Genomic DNA, 15,650 nt, shown 5'->3' with positions numbered 1-15,650 from the left:
CCTCACTCAGTGGGTTAAGGATCCGGCGGTGCTGTAAGCTGGTGTGTAGCAGCTGTAGCTCCGATTCGACCCTTAGCCTGGGAACCTCCATATGCCACAGGTGTAGCCCTAAAAAGCAAAAAAAAAAAAAAAAAGCCATTGAGTATGTTGACATTTTAGGGCCAGCCCCCACCAGTTTCAGCTCCTCGGCAAAGCACCCACCTCGGCGATGCCATACAGAGGGTCCACAATCTCCTTCTCGACAAAGACTTCGTGCTGAGAGAGTTCCAGAGCCAGCTGATTCTCAGCATCCCCACACGTCTCCAGCATCTTCCTTTAAAAACAAGACGCCCGGACAACAAACAGACGGCCATTAAATCCGGCCCCTGCTCACCACGCCTTGCAGGCTCTGCTCTCCACACGATGGGAACACACAATAGAGTCATAAAAGTCCTATCAATTTAGGGCACAAGTCCACATGTTTGTGCCTTAAAGTGAAGAAGCCCATCTCGAGTCTGCTTTGTGTGTACATGTGTGGGATCCGTGTAAACTGGGAGGTGACCCTTCACTGAAAGATGAGGTCCTCAAGTCAGGTAAAAAGCAAGTATTCTCAAAAGCTCCCTGATAATAGTTTCTTCTTTTCTTTTTTTTTTTTTCAGGGCCACACCCGAGGCATATGGAAGTTCCCAGGCTAGGGGTCAAATTGGAGCTGTAGCTGCCAGCCTACACCACAGCCACAGCAACACAGGATCTGAGCAGCATCTGTGACCTACACCACAGCTCACGGCAAGGCCGGATCCTTAACCCACTGAGCGAGGCCAGGGATCAAACCCACATCCTCATGGATACTAGTAGGGTTCATTAGCGCTGAGCCATCACGGGAACGCCCCTGAAAATCTTTTAAATTGTCTGGAAAGTTCATCATTCTGTATTGTTTGCTATCTGCCAGGGAGCCCGGCACAGGCAGGGTCCTTCAAAGCACAGCAGAGAACTGTAGGGTAGAGAGCATGGCAGATCCCAGGATGGGGCTTCAAAGTCTGAAGGCCACACTCAGCTGGGAAAGGAGGCCCATGTTGCAGCGGGAGGGAGCAGACAGGCTCAGAGGGCACTGGCCTTGTGGAGAGGCAGGTGGATGGGAAGCTCAGCCTTCCCTCTTATAATCAAAACAGCTTTATTAGATACTTTAATTATTTGTATAATACCTGCCCACTATAAAAAAAATCCAAATAATTTAGAAAAGACATTGACATGATGGTGACTGCCTTGAAAAGAAGTCACTCTTAAGGGCTGGAAGGGACTGGTCAGGGCTTAGAAGGCTGAGGCAATGCCTGCACCAGGGACAGGACTGAGGTCTTTATATCCGAGCTCAGTGGAATAAATATTGACCCTATCAATTCCTTTCGATAGCGGCCTTTCATATCGTCCATCCCCGCTCCTGCGAAGAGGAAGAGTCTCTAGCATCCCAGGGGCCTCTCACGGCGCCTGGCTGTTTCCCAGCAGAGGCCGTCGTGCTCCTGGTCCCTCTGGTCCCACAGGTGGCTGCCATGCACTCCATCCCGCCACCCACTTCCACTGGCCCACAGGGGCTTGGCTCTCTTTCTGAAAGTAGCCCGTTCTTACCCCAGGAGAGAGTCTTCCAGCTGAGTTGATGCTTCTTGCATATTCTGAGCAAGAGCTGTCAGAGGCAGTTTTTTCTGGAAGGCAGAAGACAATGTGTTGTCTTTTTCTGTTTCTTATCATTGACACTCAGCTTCAATTACCTGATTCAGATGCTTAGTCACTGGTTTCTCTTCCGTGCAAACTGCACAGGTAAGAGATAGCCTGTCTGGGTTTAAGTTTGGATCTCACAGGTATGAGCTGTGTGACGGGACCTCTGTGTCAGTTTCCTCATGCCTGGAATTTGGGGCTAACGGCGTGAGGGTCCTAGGGCTGTCTGTTGACTAAAAGAGACATTCAAGGTCAAAGTAGCCACCATGTGATAAAGCACTCACTAAAAGTTAGCTGCTATTGTTTCTGCTATTACTACAATTACTAATTGATCAGGCACTGACCTTGCCTCTGAGTATCATGACAAATAAATGCAATGAAGTGCTCACTTTCAAAAACTTTTGCAGAATACTTTTTTTTTTTTTGGTCTTTTAGGGCTACATATGGAAGTTCCCGGGCCAGGGGTCAAATCAGAGCTGCAGCTGCCAGCCTACACCATAGCCACAGCAACCAAGGATCTGAGCTGCATCTGTGACCTACACCACAGCTCACAGCAATGCCAGATCCTTAACCCACTGAGCGAGGCCAGGGATAGAACCCGCATCCTCATGGATACTAGTCAGGTTCGTTAACTCATCAGCTGCCATGGAAACTCCCTAGAATACTTATTCTTAAACATGCCTCTTAATTTGGCTGTGATCATGAAGATTTAGCTTTAGTTAAAGATCTGAAAATAGCTTAATACACACACACACACAAAAAGCTTTGTAAGGTTTTGAAGCACGAAGTCCCTCATTTTCCTATCAGATTTGTTTTTCAGCTGGAAATGACCATGAGGGTTATCTGATTAGTGTTCTAATGGTATTGTCAAGACCTGTGAAGACCAGGGGGCTTAGGTGTCTGGCCAGGCACCTCAGTGAGGGGGTCGAACCAGACTCCAGCACCTTGGGTCCAAGCCCTAGTGCAGACTCTCCATGTCTGGCTGATGGCTTACCTCAGAATATGGGCAGATGAGACCGGGAAAGTAGCAAGTGGGTTGGCTAAAGCATCATAATCCGCCAACGAAAAGTGCTTTCAACACTGCAGTTCCCCAGGGAATTCTGCCTTCCCAGTAGAAAGGGTGCGCACATCAAAGACCCAGGGTGTTGCTGGGCCAGGACCTTGCTCTGCCTTGACCATGGGCATGTCGCCTGCCTCTCCTGCTTTCAAAGGGCTTCACCCGATACTCTTATCCCCATATGTGCTTGTATGGTATAGAATTATCTCTGCAAGGCTGTACAAGAAACTGGTAATCTGGTGGTCCTGGAGAGGGGAACAGGTGCCCAGGGAACAGGGCTGAAAGAACTCACTTTATGTTCTTTTTTTGTTTGTTTTATTATTGTTGATTTACAATGTTCTGTCAATTTCTGCTCTACAGCGAAGTCATACATTGTTTTTCTCGCATTATCTTCCATTGTGTTCCCATCACAACTCACTTTAGGTTCTTTTGAATACTATGGATGTTGACCATGTAAATGGACAGCCCATTCAAAGCAGTAGATTGAAATTTAAAAATAAATAGCAGGGAGTTCCCGTCTTGGCGCAGTGGTTGATGAGTCCGACTGGGAACCATGAGGTTGCGGGTTCGATCCCTGCCCTTGCTCAGTGCGTTGAGGATCCGGCGTTGCCGTGAGCTGTGGTGTGGGTCACAGACACGGCTCCGATCCTGCGTTGCTGTGGCTCTGGCGTAGGCTGGCGGCTACAGCTCCAATTAGACCCCTAGCCTGGGAACCTCCATGTGCCGCGGGAGCGGCCCAAGAAATGGCAAAAAGACCAAAAAAAAAAAAAAAGCAAATATATATTTCCCCATCTCTTCTCTCCCTTGGTTTTTGTTTTTTGTTTTTGTTTTTTGTTTTTTTTTGCTTTTTAGGGCTGCACCTGCCACATACGGAGGTTCCCAGGCTAGGGATCAAATCGGAGCTGCAGCTGCTGGCCTACACTGCAGCCACAGCAGCACAGGATCCAAGCCATACCTGCCATCTATACTACAGCTGATGGCAATGTCGGATCCTTAACCCATGGGGCAAGGCCAGGGATCAAAAGCCACGTCCTTCTGGATACTATTGGGTTCATTATCACTGAGCCACAATGGGAACGCCTCCCTCGGGTTATTTTTAAGTAAAGAAAGAATGGGTTTCATCTGCCCCATATGGAAAACATTTCCAGCTTCCACATGTCTAGACCAGGAAGATATGAGGAACCGGGTACTCTGAGCACAATGGAGGAGAATCTGTCCGTTTTGGTTATGCTGCTTTCGAAGGGAACTGAGTGTAGAATACATACAATGATCAAGAGAAATACATTATGTGTAAGTCTGGAGCCCTCTGGGGCTATGGGTGTAAATCACAAAGGGAGGAGTTTATTTTGACGAGTGTCATTCAAGTGCCTGTTGTAACTGACCTGTGTGGGTCCCAGGCCCTGACTCCAAAGCCACAACAGTCCCATTGCCTGAGGACATTCTGCTTATCTGACGCTTGAGCTCATCAATGAAGATGCTGTCTACCAACATCAAACTCCTCCAAGGAGAGGGCTGAGGGCTTCCTAATGTATAAAACGCAGGCCAGCTGCACAAAAAGAAGTAATTCCAGATCTAAAGCAACGTAAGCTATGACAGGTCAAGAGCCTGGGCTAAGAAGGCCACCTGCCCTGTCTCTCTTCCCTCCAATTCTTGCCTCTTCTGGGAGCTTCTTCTTTTTTTTTTTTTTTTTGCTTTTTAGGGCCACACCTGTGGCACATGGACGTTCCCAGGCTAAGGGTCTAATTGGAACTACAATTGCTGCCTAACCACAGCTACAGCAATGCAGGATCCGAGCCGTGCCTGTGACCTATGCCACAGCTCACAGCAACACCAAATCCTTAACCCACTGAGCAAAGCCAGGGATCAAACCCACATCCTCATGGATACTACAAGTTGGGTTCGTGACTCACTGAGCCACAACGCAAACTCACGCATGAGAGCTTCTGATGTGTGAGGCTCCTCCTGTACATTCTAGAGCCTGAGAGACTGCTGTGATTTTCTCATGGGACAGACCTCTTGTGGTCCCCTATCTTTATTGTTTCCATGGTGACTTCTCTTCCCACAGGCAGAGTGGAAACATCCTGAGAGCCCTGTCTTGGGCACGTTGGTTTGAGGTTGGAACAGGAAGCTGAAGGCATCGAGTTTTAGAAATGAGGGCGAGGCATCTTTGTCCGTGCTGCCTGGAATATCACCTGCCACTCATTTTCCTCCTTCATAGCGAGGCTACCACCTCCTCCAGGAAGCCTTCCTTGACTACCCTTCTCCTCCTCTGGTGGTCATTCTTGGTCCTCCCATACTACACTGTGCCTAGTTTGTTTAGCATGTTGTTTTATAATTATTTGCTTGTGGGCTGGGAGCACATTTTAAGGTAGACACTACATCTCATTCATTATTTATAGGTCCAGTGCTGGTACTCAGTTGGTGTTTGCTAAATACTTAATTTGTTTGTTTGTAATGAATATATGTGACACCTGGGCTGGGTCTCAAAGCAGACCCAAGGAACAAGACTTTGAAGTGTGATGAACAATGGCACAGGGCATGAATGGGAGGAAGCGTGGGATGCTGAGACTGATAAGGGAAATGCGATCAGATTATGAAGGGCTTAAGGCATCAAAGGTTCAGACGTTAAGCTATCCTGTGAAACTGGATTGTTATGATCATTATATAACTACAGATGTGATAAATTCATTTGACTATTAAAAAAAAAGTGAATCAGCACACACAAAAAAGGAGGAAAAAAACCCAATTGTGGTGCTGTCATATAATCTGTGTTATGAGGTTTTCAAATAAAATTGATTCTTATTTCATTTATTTTTCTTAAATTGCTATGTTGATAGGAAGAGGCTTTGCAATCTTATTTCCTGATTTGAAATTTAACTTCTTGCATTAACATGCCTTTGTAACAAATTTCCTTAGCTTATTATCTTATGTATAATGGTTTCTTCCAGTGTTTAATAAAATAGAGTAAAAAAAAAAAAGATATACTGCACAGCACAGGGAATAGAACCAATATTTTGTAGTAACTTTAGAGGAGTATAATCTATAAATATATTGAGCCAACCATGTTGGATGCCTAACACTCATATAATATGGTAAACCCACTATATTTCAGTCAAAAAACAAAAAGAGCCTGGACTTTAACCCAGGCAAAGGGAACCAGCCAGTGTCCCTGGCCAGAGCACCACTGGTGTAATGGGACACTTCCTTGAGTGGGACTATCCTCCAGGAACTGCAGAATGTTTAGCATCTTGGTCCCCAGCTTCCAAATGCCAGGTGTGTCCCCCAGACCTACGGCATCCAAAAAAGTCTACGCATTTCCGAATATCCCCAGCAGTGTAATTCTGGTCCCTGGTGAGAACAACTAGGGGCTTAAGGTTTTTTTTGCTTTTTGGTTCTTGGTTTTTAGGCAGAAGGATGTATTTCAGGAAACCAACTCTAGTGATCAGATTAACGAAAGGCTGGAAAAGAAGGAAATTCGATGCAGGAAATGTAGCTCAAGAGGTGACTGCAACAGTCCAGGTGATAAGTAATCACAGCGTGCACTAAGGTGAAGGCGGTCAAGAGGGAATAGACGTGAGGAATGCCAGAAATACAGGCGTTCCCGTCGTGGCGCAGCAGAAACGAATCCGACTGCGGGTTCGATCCCTGGCCTCGCTCAGTGGGTTAAGGATCCGGCGTGGCCATGAGCTGTGGTGTAGGTCGCAGACACAGCTCGGATTTGGCATTGCTGTGGCTGTGGCGTAGGCTGGCAGCTGAAGCTCCGATGAGACCCCTAGCCTGGGAACCTCCATAGGCCATGGGTGCAGCCCTAAAAAGACAAAAGACAAAAGACAAAAAAAAAAAAAAAGAAGAAAGAAGAAAGAAATACAGAGAGCATCATAGGACTTGCTAATCAAGCAGCTATGGGAGGTGGGTGGGTGGAGATAAAATAAAACCTTGCAGTTTCTGGTCTGCATAAGACAGTGGATGGAATTCAAGAGACAACCCAGAAGGAAGAAGTGGTTGTGCACGCTTAAAGAGACAATGGGGAGGAGGAAGTTTCGGCTTGGTTGAGAGTGGTTTACAAGTCCCTGAATAAACACATCAGTTAGATGCCATGAGAATGGAGAAGGTGGCCCCAGGAATGCGACGGCGGCGAGGAGAAGGGCAGAGCTGTAGGGAAACGATGTTACAAGGGCAGGCAGAGCAGAAGCCGGGGCAAGAGAACACGAAGGAGCAGTGGGGGTGGGACCAGTGGACTGGGTCTGGGTCTGAGGGATGGGACCTGCCGCAAGCTGTTCTGGAACCCTAGCTGTATGCAAACTTCTGCTCCTTTGATAACACACCACCGCAGAAAAGGACGTGTTGTGCAAGAGGGGAGTGACCCCTATTGTCAGGACGGCCAGAAATGTGTGCAGAAAGAAGAATGATACAGATCCTCTGCAAACCAGCTCTTCCTCGTGAGACATCTGGTGACAAACAAAACAATATGGGAAGTCACAGCTGCCCTGTGTGCCGCTGAAACACTCACCTTAATGTTATATGGGCTTCCTTTCTTTTTTTTTGTCTTTCGTCTTTTTTTTTTCAGGGTCGCACCCACGGCAATATGGAGGTTCCCAGGCTAGGGGCCTAATCCGAGCTACAGCTGCCGGCCTACGCCCCAGCCACAGCCACGCCAGATCCGAGCTGCGTCTGCCACCTACACCCCAGCTCACGGCAACGCCGGATCCTTAACCCACTGAGCGAGGCCAGGGGTCGAACCCGCAACCTCATGGTTCCCAGTCAGATTTGTTTCCGCTGAGCCACAACAGGAATGCCCTATATGGGCTTTCTAAGGGTCAGTGGATGCTTATAAACTGGGAACTTGTAAAACCAAGAACAAAAGCTGCTGTGGTCTGCTTCGGGACCCAGGGACCTGGGTGCTCGGAACAAACGTACCCTGGAGGAGACATTCGATTGCTTCCTGGAGCCCATCCTCCCTCCTGTCTATCGCAGCATCCTGAGTCCTCCTAAGGATCTATCCTGGTCTCCACGAAGCCTATGAGCCGGAGGAGGACCACAGCCCATGCTCTGGGGTGAACCTGGGATTAGCTTCACCCAATCAGCATATCCCATCTCCTCACCCACCCTCACCCCCCCAACCCAGGGTAACTGGTGGGGAGTAGGAGGGGGAGTGTTCAGGAACAGACGACATGACCCGATGCAGAGCAATACAACAGGAAGAGGTTTCTACCTACCGAGGGCATGGAAAAAGAAGTTTTCTCACCCCGTTAAGAAAAAATTACTGGAGGAATTTCCCACTGTGTCTCAGCAGAAGCAAATCCATGAGGATGTGGAGTCAACCCCTGGCCTCGCTCAGTGGGTTAAAGATCCGGTGTTGCTGTGAGCTGTGGTGTAGGTCGCAGATGCGGCTCAGAGATCCCGCGTTGTGGTGGCTGTGGTGGAGGCCGATAGCCGTCGCTCTGATTCAACCCCTGGCCTGGGAACTTCCATATGCAGCAGGGGCAGCCCTAAAAAGCTAAAAAAAAAAAAAAGGAAAAGAAAAATTACTGGAAGACACATTCCCTACACCTGCTGGACATGCTCAAGGAAGCCGGTAGCCCATGGAAGCTGTTCAGAGCCAGCTTGCACCCGTGAGGGGTAAAGCAGACACTGCAGAAGAAGGCTGAGGGGGAGAGAAGGAAAGAAACTGGAGTTCTGGGTACATCACTGAAAGGTCAGACCAAGCCCTCCAAGGCCATCCCAACCTCTGGACTTTTTTGGTTAGTAAACCAATACATCCTACTTTCTAAGGCCAGGCTTTCAGCTGTCTGCAGTCATCAAAGGACACCTAACCGATGTGTCCATTCTCTTATCAGCGACAAATCTTGAAAAGCACCTGGAGAGAATTCAGAGGGAACCAGGCTTTCGGCTCGGGGATTTCTTAAGCACAAAAGAGTGGTATGGGGAGTTTCCATCGTGGCTCAGTGGTTAATGAATCCGACTAGGAACCATGAGGTTGCGGGTTCAGTCCCTGCCCTTGCTCAGTGGATTAAGGATCCGGCATTGCTGTGAGCTGTGGTGTAGGTCGTAGACGCAGCTTGGATCCTGTGTTGCTGTGGCTTTGGCGTAGACTGGTGGCTACAGCTCTGATTTGACCCCTAGCCTGGGAACCTCCATATGCCGCGGGAGCAGCTCAAGAAATGACAAAAAAAGACAAAACCAACCAAACAAAAAACCAAACAAACAAAAACAAACAAAAAAAAGAATGGTACGGTCAGGCAGGTGTCTTGGGCGTGAGTGGTGATGTGACGCACAGGTGGCCAGGCCGACCTGCCGATGCCTCGTGGAAAATTGGCAGTGAGAGGGTGAGAGGCTGCTCATTGATGCGAGCATCGAGGCCCTGAGTGCCACCCAGTACTCACGTGTCTCCTCTCGGCATCGGTGCCGTGCTGGCCCTGGAAGCAGGCCATCAGGCGCTTGTGGGAATGGTGGCACATGGAGCGCACGGTGTCCAGGCGCCGCTCGATCTGGCAACACAGAGACAGGATAGCCATTGGCCGGGGCTCTGGAACAGACTCGACCTCTTCCTGGCACGGTGTTGTCACATAGGCAGCGTGACATGGAAACACTGCCTCTTATATCAGCAAACGGAGGATGCCGCAGCCACCGAGCCCCTACAGCCACCCCGAGGTGACTGGCCTCAGCGCCTTCCATCACCCCGAGGTGACTGGCCCCGGACAGCTAAGGTGCAAGTCAAAGGAATGACTTCAGTGAGCCCAGGCTCTTGCATCTTCCCATACAGAGAAAAGGACGAAATTCCTTAACTCGAGATAATCTGGTTTTCTCTAATGAACAGTGATCATTTGATGTTCCCACCACCTGGTCTTCATTGCAAAAACTCCTATACGTCCTGGCTCCTCCCTTGCCACTTTGGAGCAATCCCTCAGAGTGACTTGAGAGGCCGCCTCCTGGGCTTAAGTCCTCAGGTTTGCCCAAATAAAACATACTTCTCCACTTTTAGACTGGGCATTTTTCCCTGTCGACAGCAGGACAAGCATCCCGCGGTGGAATTTTTTCAGCCCGTGGGTGGAAATGGAAATGGCGCCCATGCACCTACACGGGGGTGTCTCACTATTGCCAGTGGGGCTGGAGAATCCTGGGTTGTGGGCAGCTGTCCTGTGCATTATATATGCACAGCATTGTCCTGGCCTCTACCCTCTCAATCCCAATGGCACTCCACTCCCCACGTTGTGACAATGAGAAGTGTCCCCAGACTTGGTCCAATATTCCCCCAGAGGGCAAAATCAGCCCTGCTTGAGAACCATAGAGGTTTTGATTCCTTAAAGGCTGACTCTACGTTCAGGGGGGAGGGGACAGTGCTGACTAGACCCTGCCATCCGAGGAGTGGTGGCAAATTCCCACATTACAGCACCAGCAAAGCCCCAGGTCCAGCCAGCAGAACCACAAATGGACACCCTGAACCCACACCCAGGCCCATGGCCAAGTGCAAAAGCCACAGGGATATTCAGGAGCTCCCTCTTACACACGGCGATGGGGCTTTTCACACACAGGACATCAGACAGAAGAATCGAAAGAGAGGTTCCACAATTGAAACTCAAGATTGGTGTTTTCAAAATTATTCCGTATTGGGCTTGGAGTGTGGTTTTTGTTTTTTGTTTTTTGTTTTAATAATAAACTTCTAAAGCAGAATAGACAGCCAGACAGCCAGCAGTAAGTAAGAGACACTGACTTAGAGGACCCACACATCATGATCAGCTTCCCAAAATATTATTGCTGGGATATGGCTGTTTATGGCAAAGAGAGCAGCTTTTTACAGGAAGGAATGCCAAAAATGTGTATTCTGATGACTCATGAAGACTGAGAGCAGGCCCTCTGGGATGCTTTCTATTTTAAAGAAAAATCAACAAATTCAAAGCAGAACACGCTTTTACCCCCAAACGTTTTACCCAATGAGATGGTTCGTGTGCCTCTTTCTCAAGCAGCGCTTCTTCAGATCCAAGACCCAACCCCAGGACCCTGGTTTGCAGGCATACTGATTTAGGACCAGAGGCCCCCCTCACTTGCCCCTCATCTTAAAATGACCCAATTCCAGGACACTGGAAAGCTAACACACAGTCTTCATCTGCCGCCAAAAACAAGGGGCGGGGAGGGGGGGGGAAACCCGAAAGAATGCCATTTCATTGTGAGTCCAATTTCCCTGAGAATCTAAAGTCCACAGGGACACGGCCATGGTCTGTTTTGTTCACTGATGTATCCCAAGGGCCTAGATCACTGCAGGGCCCACGAATGGAAGGTGGTCCCCTAAGATCTGTCAAAAGGACAGGTGTTAGAAAAACAGCAGTAAGTGAACTGTAGGTCCCGCCCGCCTGGGATTCACAGGCTCCTGGGAAAACTCCCTACAAACCAAATAAAATGGCAGCTTCCTGACCTGCTCTCACGGAGATCTAAGCAAAGAGGCAGGGGAGCCCCAGAGCAAGCTCAGGGAAGTTTCACACCAGACGCACAATAATGTCTGTGGCTTTCGATAGCAGTAATCACATCAACAAATCTCTGATAGTCAGCCCTTACTGGGAGCCAGGCTCTGTTCCCAGAGCTTTACCAGGTTTAACCTAGAACCCTCCTATCAGCCCCACGGGGTGGCTACAGCCACGACCCTCCCTTTAGAGAAGTGGAAACTGAGGCACAGGAAGGGAAGCTAATTCTCGAGGCCACGGAGCGAGTCAGGTAAAAAAAAAAAAAAAAAAAGAGCAGAAGTCAGGGGTTCCCTTTGTGGCGCAGCGGTAATGAACCCGACTAGTATGCATGAGGACACGGGTGTGATCTCTGGCCTCGCTCAGTGGGTTAAGGATCCAGCACTGCTGTGAGCTGTAGTGTAGGTCGCAGATGTGGCTCGGATCCAGCATGGCTGTGGCTGTGGTGTAGGCCGGCAGCTGTAGCTCCGATTGGACCCCTGGCCTGGGAACTTCCAGGGCCTTGGGTGGGCCCTAAAAAGCAAAAACAAAACAAAACAAAACAACAAAAAAAAACAACCACCCAAATATTGGAGTGGGAAAACATCTGTCACAATTACCGCAGACATGGAGGATCTAATAAATAAGGAGTTCCTAGAAACTAGCAAACGCTTCAGGCCCCAGCAGGTGTTTGGGCGAAGGGACAAGAGCAGACAGTTGCCGTCTGCGTCCTGCGCCCTCTCTGTCATCCTCCACCTGCTTGCAAGGCCTCCTCTTAGGGTTTCAAGGATTAAATGAGACAATGTATGTGTCCTGGGATGTGGAAGGGAGCATGCTGACAGGAAAACCTAGTGGAACTGGAGCAAACAATATGTTTAAAAGTCTGAAAACGGATTCGAAATATCTGATAAAAACCAACAGGGAAATATCGTTAAGAATCTGATTCTGGAGTTCCCGCAGTGGCTCAGTGGTTAACAAATCCGACAAGGAAAAATGAGGTTGCAGGCTCGATCCCTGGCCTCGCTCAGTGGGTTAAGGATCTGGCGTTGCCATGAGCTGTGGTGTAGGTCGCAGATGCGGCTCGAATCCTGAGTTGCTGTGCCTGTGGTGTAGGCTAGCAGCCACAGCTCCAATTAGACCCCTAGCCTGGGAATCTCCATATACCGAGGGTGAGGCCCTAAAAAAAAAAAAGAAAAGAATCTGATTCTTAAGCTAGAATATGTACACATCAAGTATAGCTCAATTTTAAAAAATGTTTTAAGATTATGATTCTTTTGTTCTTGTTGCTGCTTTTTAGGGCCGAATCCACGGCATATGGAAGTTCCCAGGCTAGGGGTCAAATCAGCTACAGCTGCTGGCCTGAGCCAAAGTCACAGCAGCACAGGATCCGACCTACATCTGCGACCTACACCACAGCTCACGGCAATGCCAGATCCTTAACCTACTGAGTGAGGCCGGGGATTGAACCCATGTCCTCATGGATGCTAGTCAGGTTTGTTTCTGCTGCGCCACAACGGGAACTCCAAGATGATGATTCTTTAATAAATCATTTTTTCTTTTCAAAAAACCCTTTGAATCCTTGATACAAACCTCAAAAATCCTTGACATATCCTCAAAAATAGAACAAAAAAGAAAAGTGTGCCTCAAATCTCCTGCCTGCAGAAAGGCTGTCATGATTTAGGGGGCTGCCTGGCATGCTGGGGTGGAAGCAGTGTTTGTCTAAGTTACACAGCCCCTTCTCTCCACGGGGAGGAGACAGAAAGTCACCCGGCAGCAGATCTCTGGTCTCCAGGCACCCATCGGAGGACACCGGAGGCAGGTGGTGGAAGTGAGAGACGAGGTGACAGGTGGAGGAGGTTTAGCAGAAACCTCTATGTGAAAAGGGTACTGTCCTCTGAGAAGTATTCTGGTGCGGGGGTGGGGGGGGGGGTGGCATGGGCTTGGGTGAGGTGACATATATAAAGGGGCCAGCCTGTCCTGCGAGATATCCCCAACCCCAAAGTGAAAGACACCTGTTGCGAGATGGTGTGCAGTGGCCCTGGCTCAGGTCCCTGGCTGGAAACGCCCCTCCCTACAGAGAGGAAAGTCTGGCCATCCTAGGGTCCCAGGGTGGTCCTGGGTAATCTAGCCACTGTCACAGAAGCTCTGAGTCCTTCAGGACCCAGCCCAGGCCGGAGCTGGGGGAAGAAGAGTATGATAGGGAGAGAAAAATCCAAACTCTGGGTGGGAGCAGGTGGAGCCACTGCTGCAACTGGCAGAGCCAGTCCCATCAAGGGCACTAGCACAGCAGTCTGCCCAGGACCCGTGACCAGGCTGTGGTGCCAATGGCCTGGCCAAGCCAGCCAGGCTCCTCCTCCAACCCCACTCCAACACCTGGCACTTGAACAAGGGACAAGCCCCATCTGAACTTCATAACATGACACCAAAGTTTCGGATCCCCTTTTTATCACCGTGCAACTCAACTGCTTTTCTTTGCTGCTCAAAAACATACCAATCTCGCTAATTCTGTTTGGGGCAAAACCCCCAAAACAACAAAGAACCTTCTGTCACCAGCGTCAGTTCTCACTGATGAGGTGCTTTTTTTTTTTTTTTTGGTTTGTTTAAACAGAGCACTTTTAAGGCTTTATTTTGTTACCTGTAACAGATCTTCACTGAGGACTTCTGTTTTCTCAGCTCTGCGGGGAAAATGAAAAGTTCAGAGTTAGACATGCAGAAATAAAAAGCACCTCATGAAAGAGAGTAATTATTATCCTGGGGTTTAAAACAAAACAGGCAGAAATGAATGACAACAAGGGGAGAAATTTTACCGATTTTTACATCAGAGGGTAACTTGAGCAAAACCAAAGAAAAGAGTTCCCATCGTGGCTCAGCAGTAATGACCCCGACGACAACTGGTATCCATGAGGGTGAGGGTTCAATCCCTGGCCTTGCTCAGTGGGTTAAGGATCTGGCGTTGCCGTGAGCTGTGGTGTAGGTTGCAGATGCGGCTCGGATTGGGCATTGCCAGGGCTCTGGCATAGGCTGGCAGCTGTAGCTCTGATTTGACCCCTAGCCTGGGAACCTCCACATGCCATGGGTGCAGCCCTAAAAAGACAATTAAAAAAAAAACCAAAAAATCCTCTTCCCTTCCTTCAGCCAGGCTGACCTTCCTCTTAGACCCAAGCAACATCCCTGTGTTCTTATATTAGATTCCCCTTCCAGCATTAGCCGACTGGAACTGGTTTGTTCCTTGCAACCAAAAAAGTCAGCTGTGAGTTGACTCGAAGCTGAGGTTACTGTAGGAGCCTCAAGGTTACTGTAGGAGCCTCAAGAAGCATCATATGGGAGTTCCCACTGTGGCTCAGGGGTAACGAACCCGACTGTATCCAAGAGGATGAGGGTTCAATCCCCGGCCTGGTTCAGTGGGTTAAAGGATCCGGCATTGTTGTGGCTGCGGCATAAGGTGGCAGCTGCAGCTCCGATTGGACCCCTAGCCTGGGAACTTCCACATGCCACTGGTGTGGCCCTAAAAAGCTAAAAAAAAAAAAAAGTTTGTATAGAATTAGCAACTGAAAATGAGAACAAATAATTGAGGTAGATAACCAACAAGGACCTACTATATAGCACAGGGAACTATACTCAGTATCTTGTAATAACCTATAATGGAAGAGAATGTATGTATTTATATATCTATGTATAGCTGAATCATTTTGATGTACACATGAAACTAGCACAATTGTAAATCAATTATGGCTCAATAAAAGTTTTTTCAAAAAAAAGAACGAATGATTGAGACCAGCGGTTCTCAATCTTGGGCAGGCATAGACCCCCCCCAAGGGGGTGGGTGGGGGCATAGTCTTAAAAATGCCATTATTTTCCAGGTCTGACCTCGAGAGTTCCTAATTCTGTAGATCTGGAGTGAGATCCAGCCTTTTTTTTGGGGGGGGGGGGGTCCTGAGACATGCAGAAGTTCCTGGGTCAGGGATCAAACCCACACCACCACTGTAACTAGACCCACAGCAGTGACAACACCAGGTCCTTAACCCACTGAGCCACAAGGGAACTATGAGGTCCTGCCTTTTTTTTTTTTTTTTTAGGGCTGCATTGCAGCATACAGAAGTTCCCAGGCTAAGGGTAGAATCAGAGCTACAGCTGCCAGCCTATGCCACAGCCACAGCAATGTGAGACCTGAGCGATATCTGTGACTTACACCGCAGCTCATGGCAACACCAAATCCTTAACCTACTGAGCAAGGCCAGGGATCAAACCCTCGTCTTCATGGATACTAGTTGGGTTTGTTACTGCTGAGCCACAACAGGAACTCCAGACCAAGAAATTTTTAAAGGGACTTCCCATCGTGGTGCAATGGAAACGAATCCGACTAGGAACCATGAGGCTGCGGGTTCGATCCCTGGCCTCGCTCAGTGGGCTGAGGGTCCGGTGTTGCTGTGAGCTGTGGTGTAGGTTGCAGACGTGGCTCGGATCTGGCGTTGCTG

General features: G+C 48.8%; 1 protein-coding gene across 6 annotated transcripts in view; it reads right to left on the bottom strand.

Moving 5' to 3' along the window:
• ARHGAP17 (Rho GTPase activating protein 17) overlaps positions 1-15,650 on the bottom strand; it is a 106,800-nt gene that overhangs the window by 44,676 nt on the left and 46,474 nt on the right. For all 6 annotated transcript variants that reach the window (XR_007134924.1, XM_047780274.1, XM_047780279.1 and 3 more), the window contains exons 2-5: positions 13,811-13,850; positions 9,127-9,231; positions 1,600-1,673; positions 202-313 (exon numbers count right to left, since the gene is read on the bottom strand). Coding sequence is in view for 5 of the 6 variants with exons in the window: in XM_047780274.1 (XP_047636230.1) it covers positions 202-313; positions 1,600-1,673; positions 9,127-9,231; positions 13,811-13,850 (331 nt within the window). In the remaining variant the exon portion in view is untranslated. The remainder of the gene's footprint in view (positions 1-201; positions 314-1,599; positions 1,674-9,126; positions 9,232-13,810; positions 13,851-15,650) is intronic.

Source organism: Phacochoerus africanus, chromosome 5 (genome assembly GCF_016906955.1).
Source record: "Phacochoerus africanus isolate WHEZ1 chromosome 5, ROS_Pafr_v1, whole genome shotgun sequence".
Taxonomy (NCBI): domain Eukaryota; kingdom Metazoa; phylum Chordata; class Mammalia; order Artiodactyla; family Suidae; genus Phacochoerus; species Phacochoerus africanus.
The sequence above is the reverse complement of the archived record's forward strand: the minus strand, read 5'-3'. Positions and strand labels throughout refer to the sequence as shown.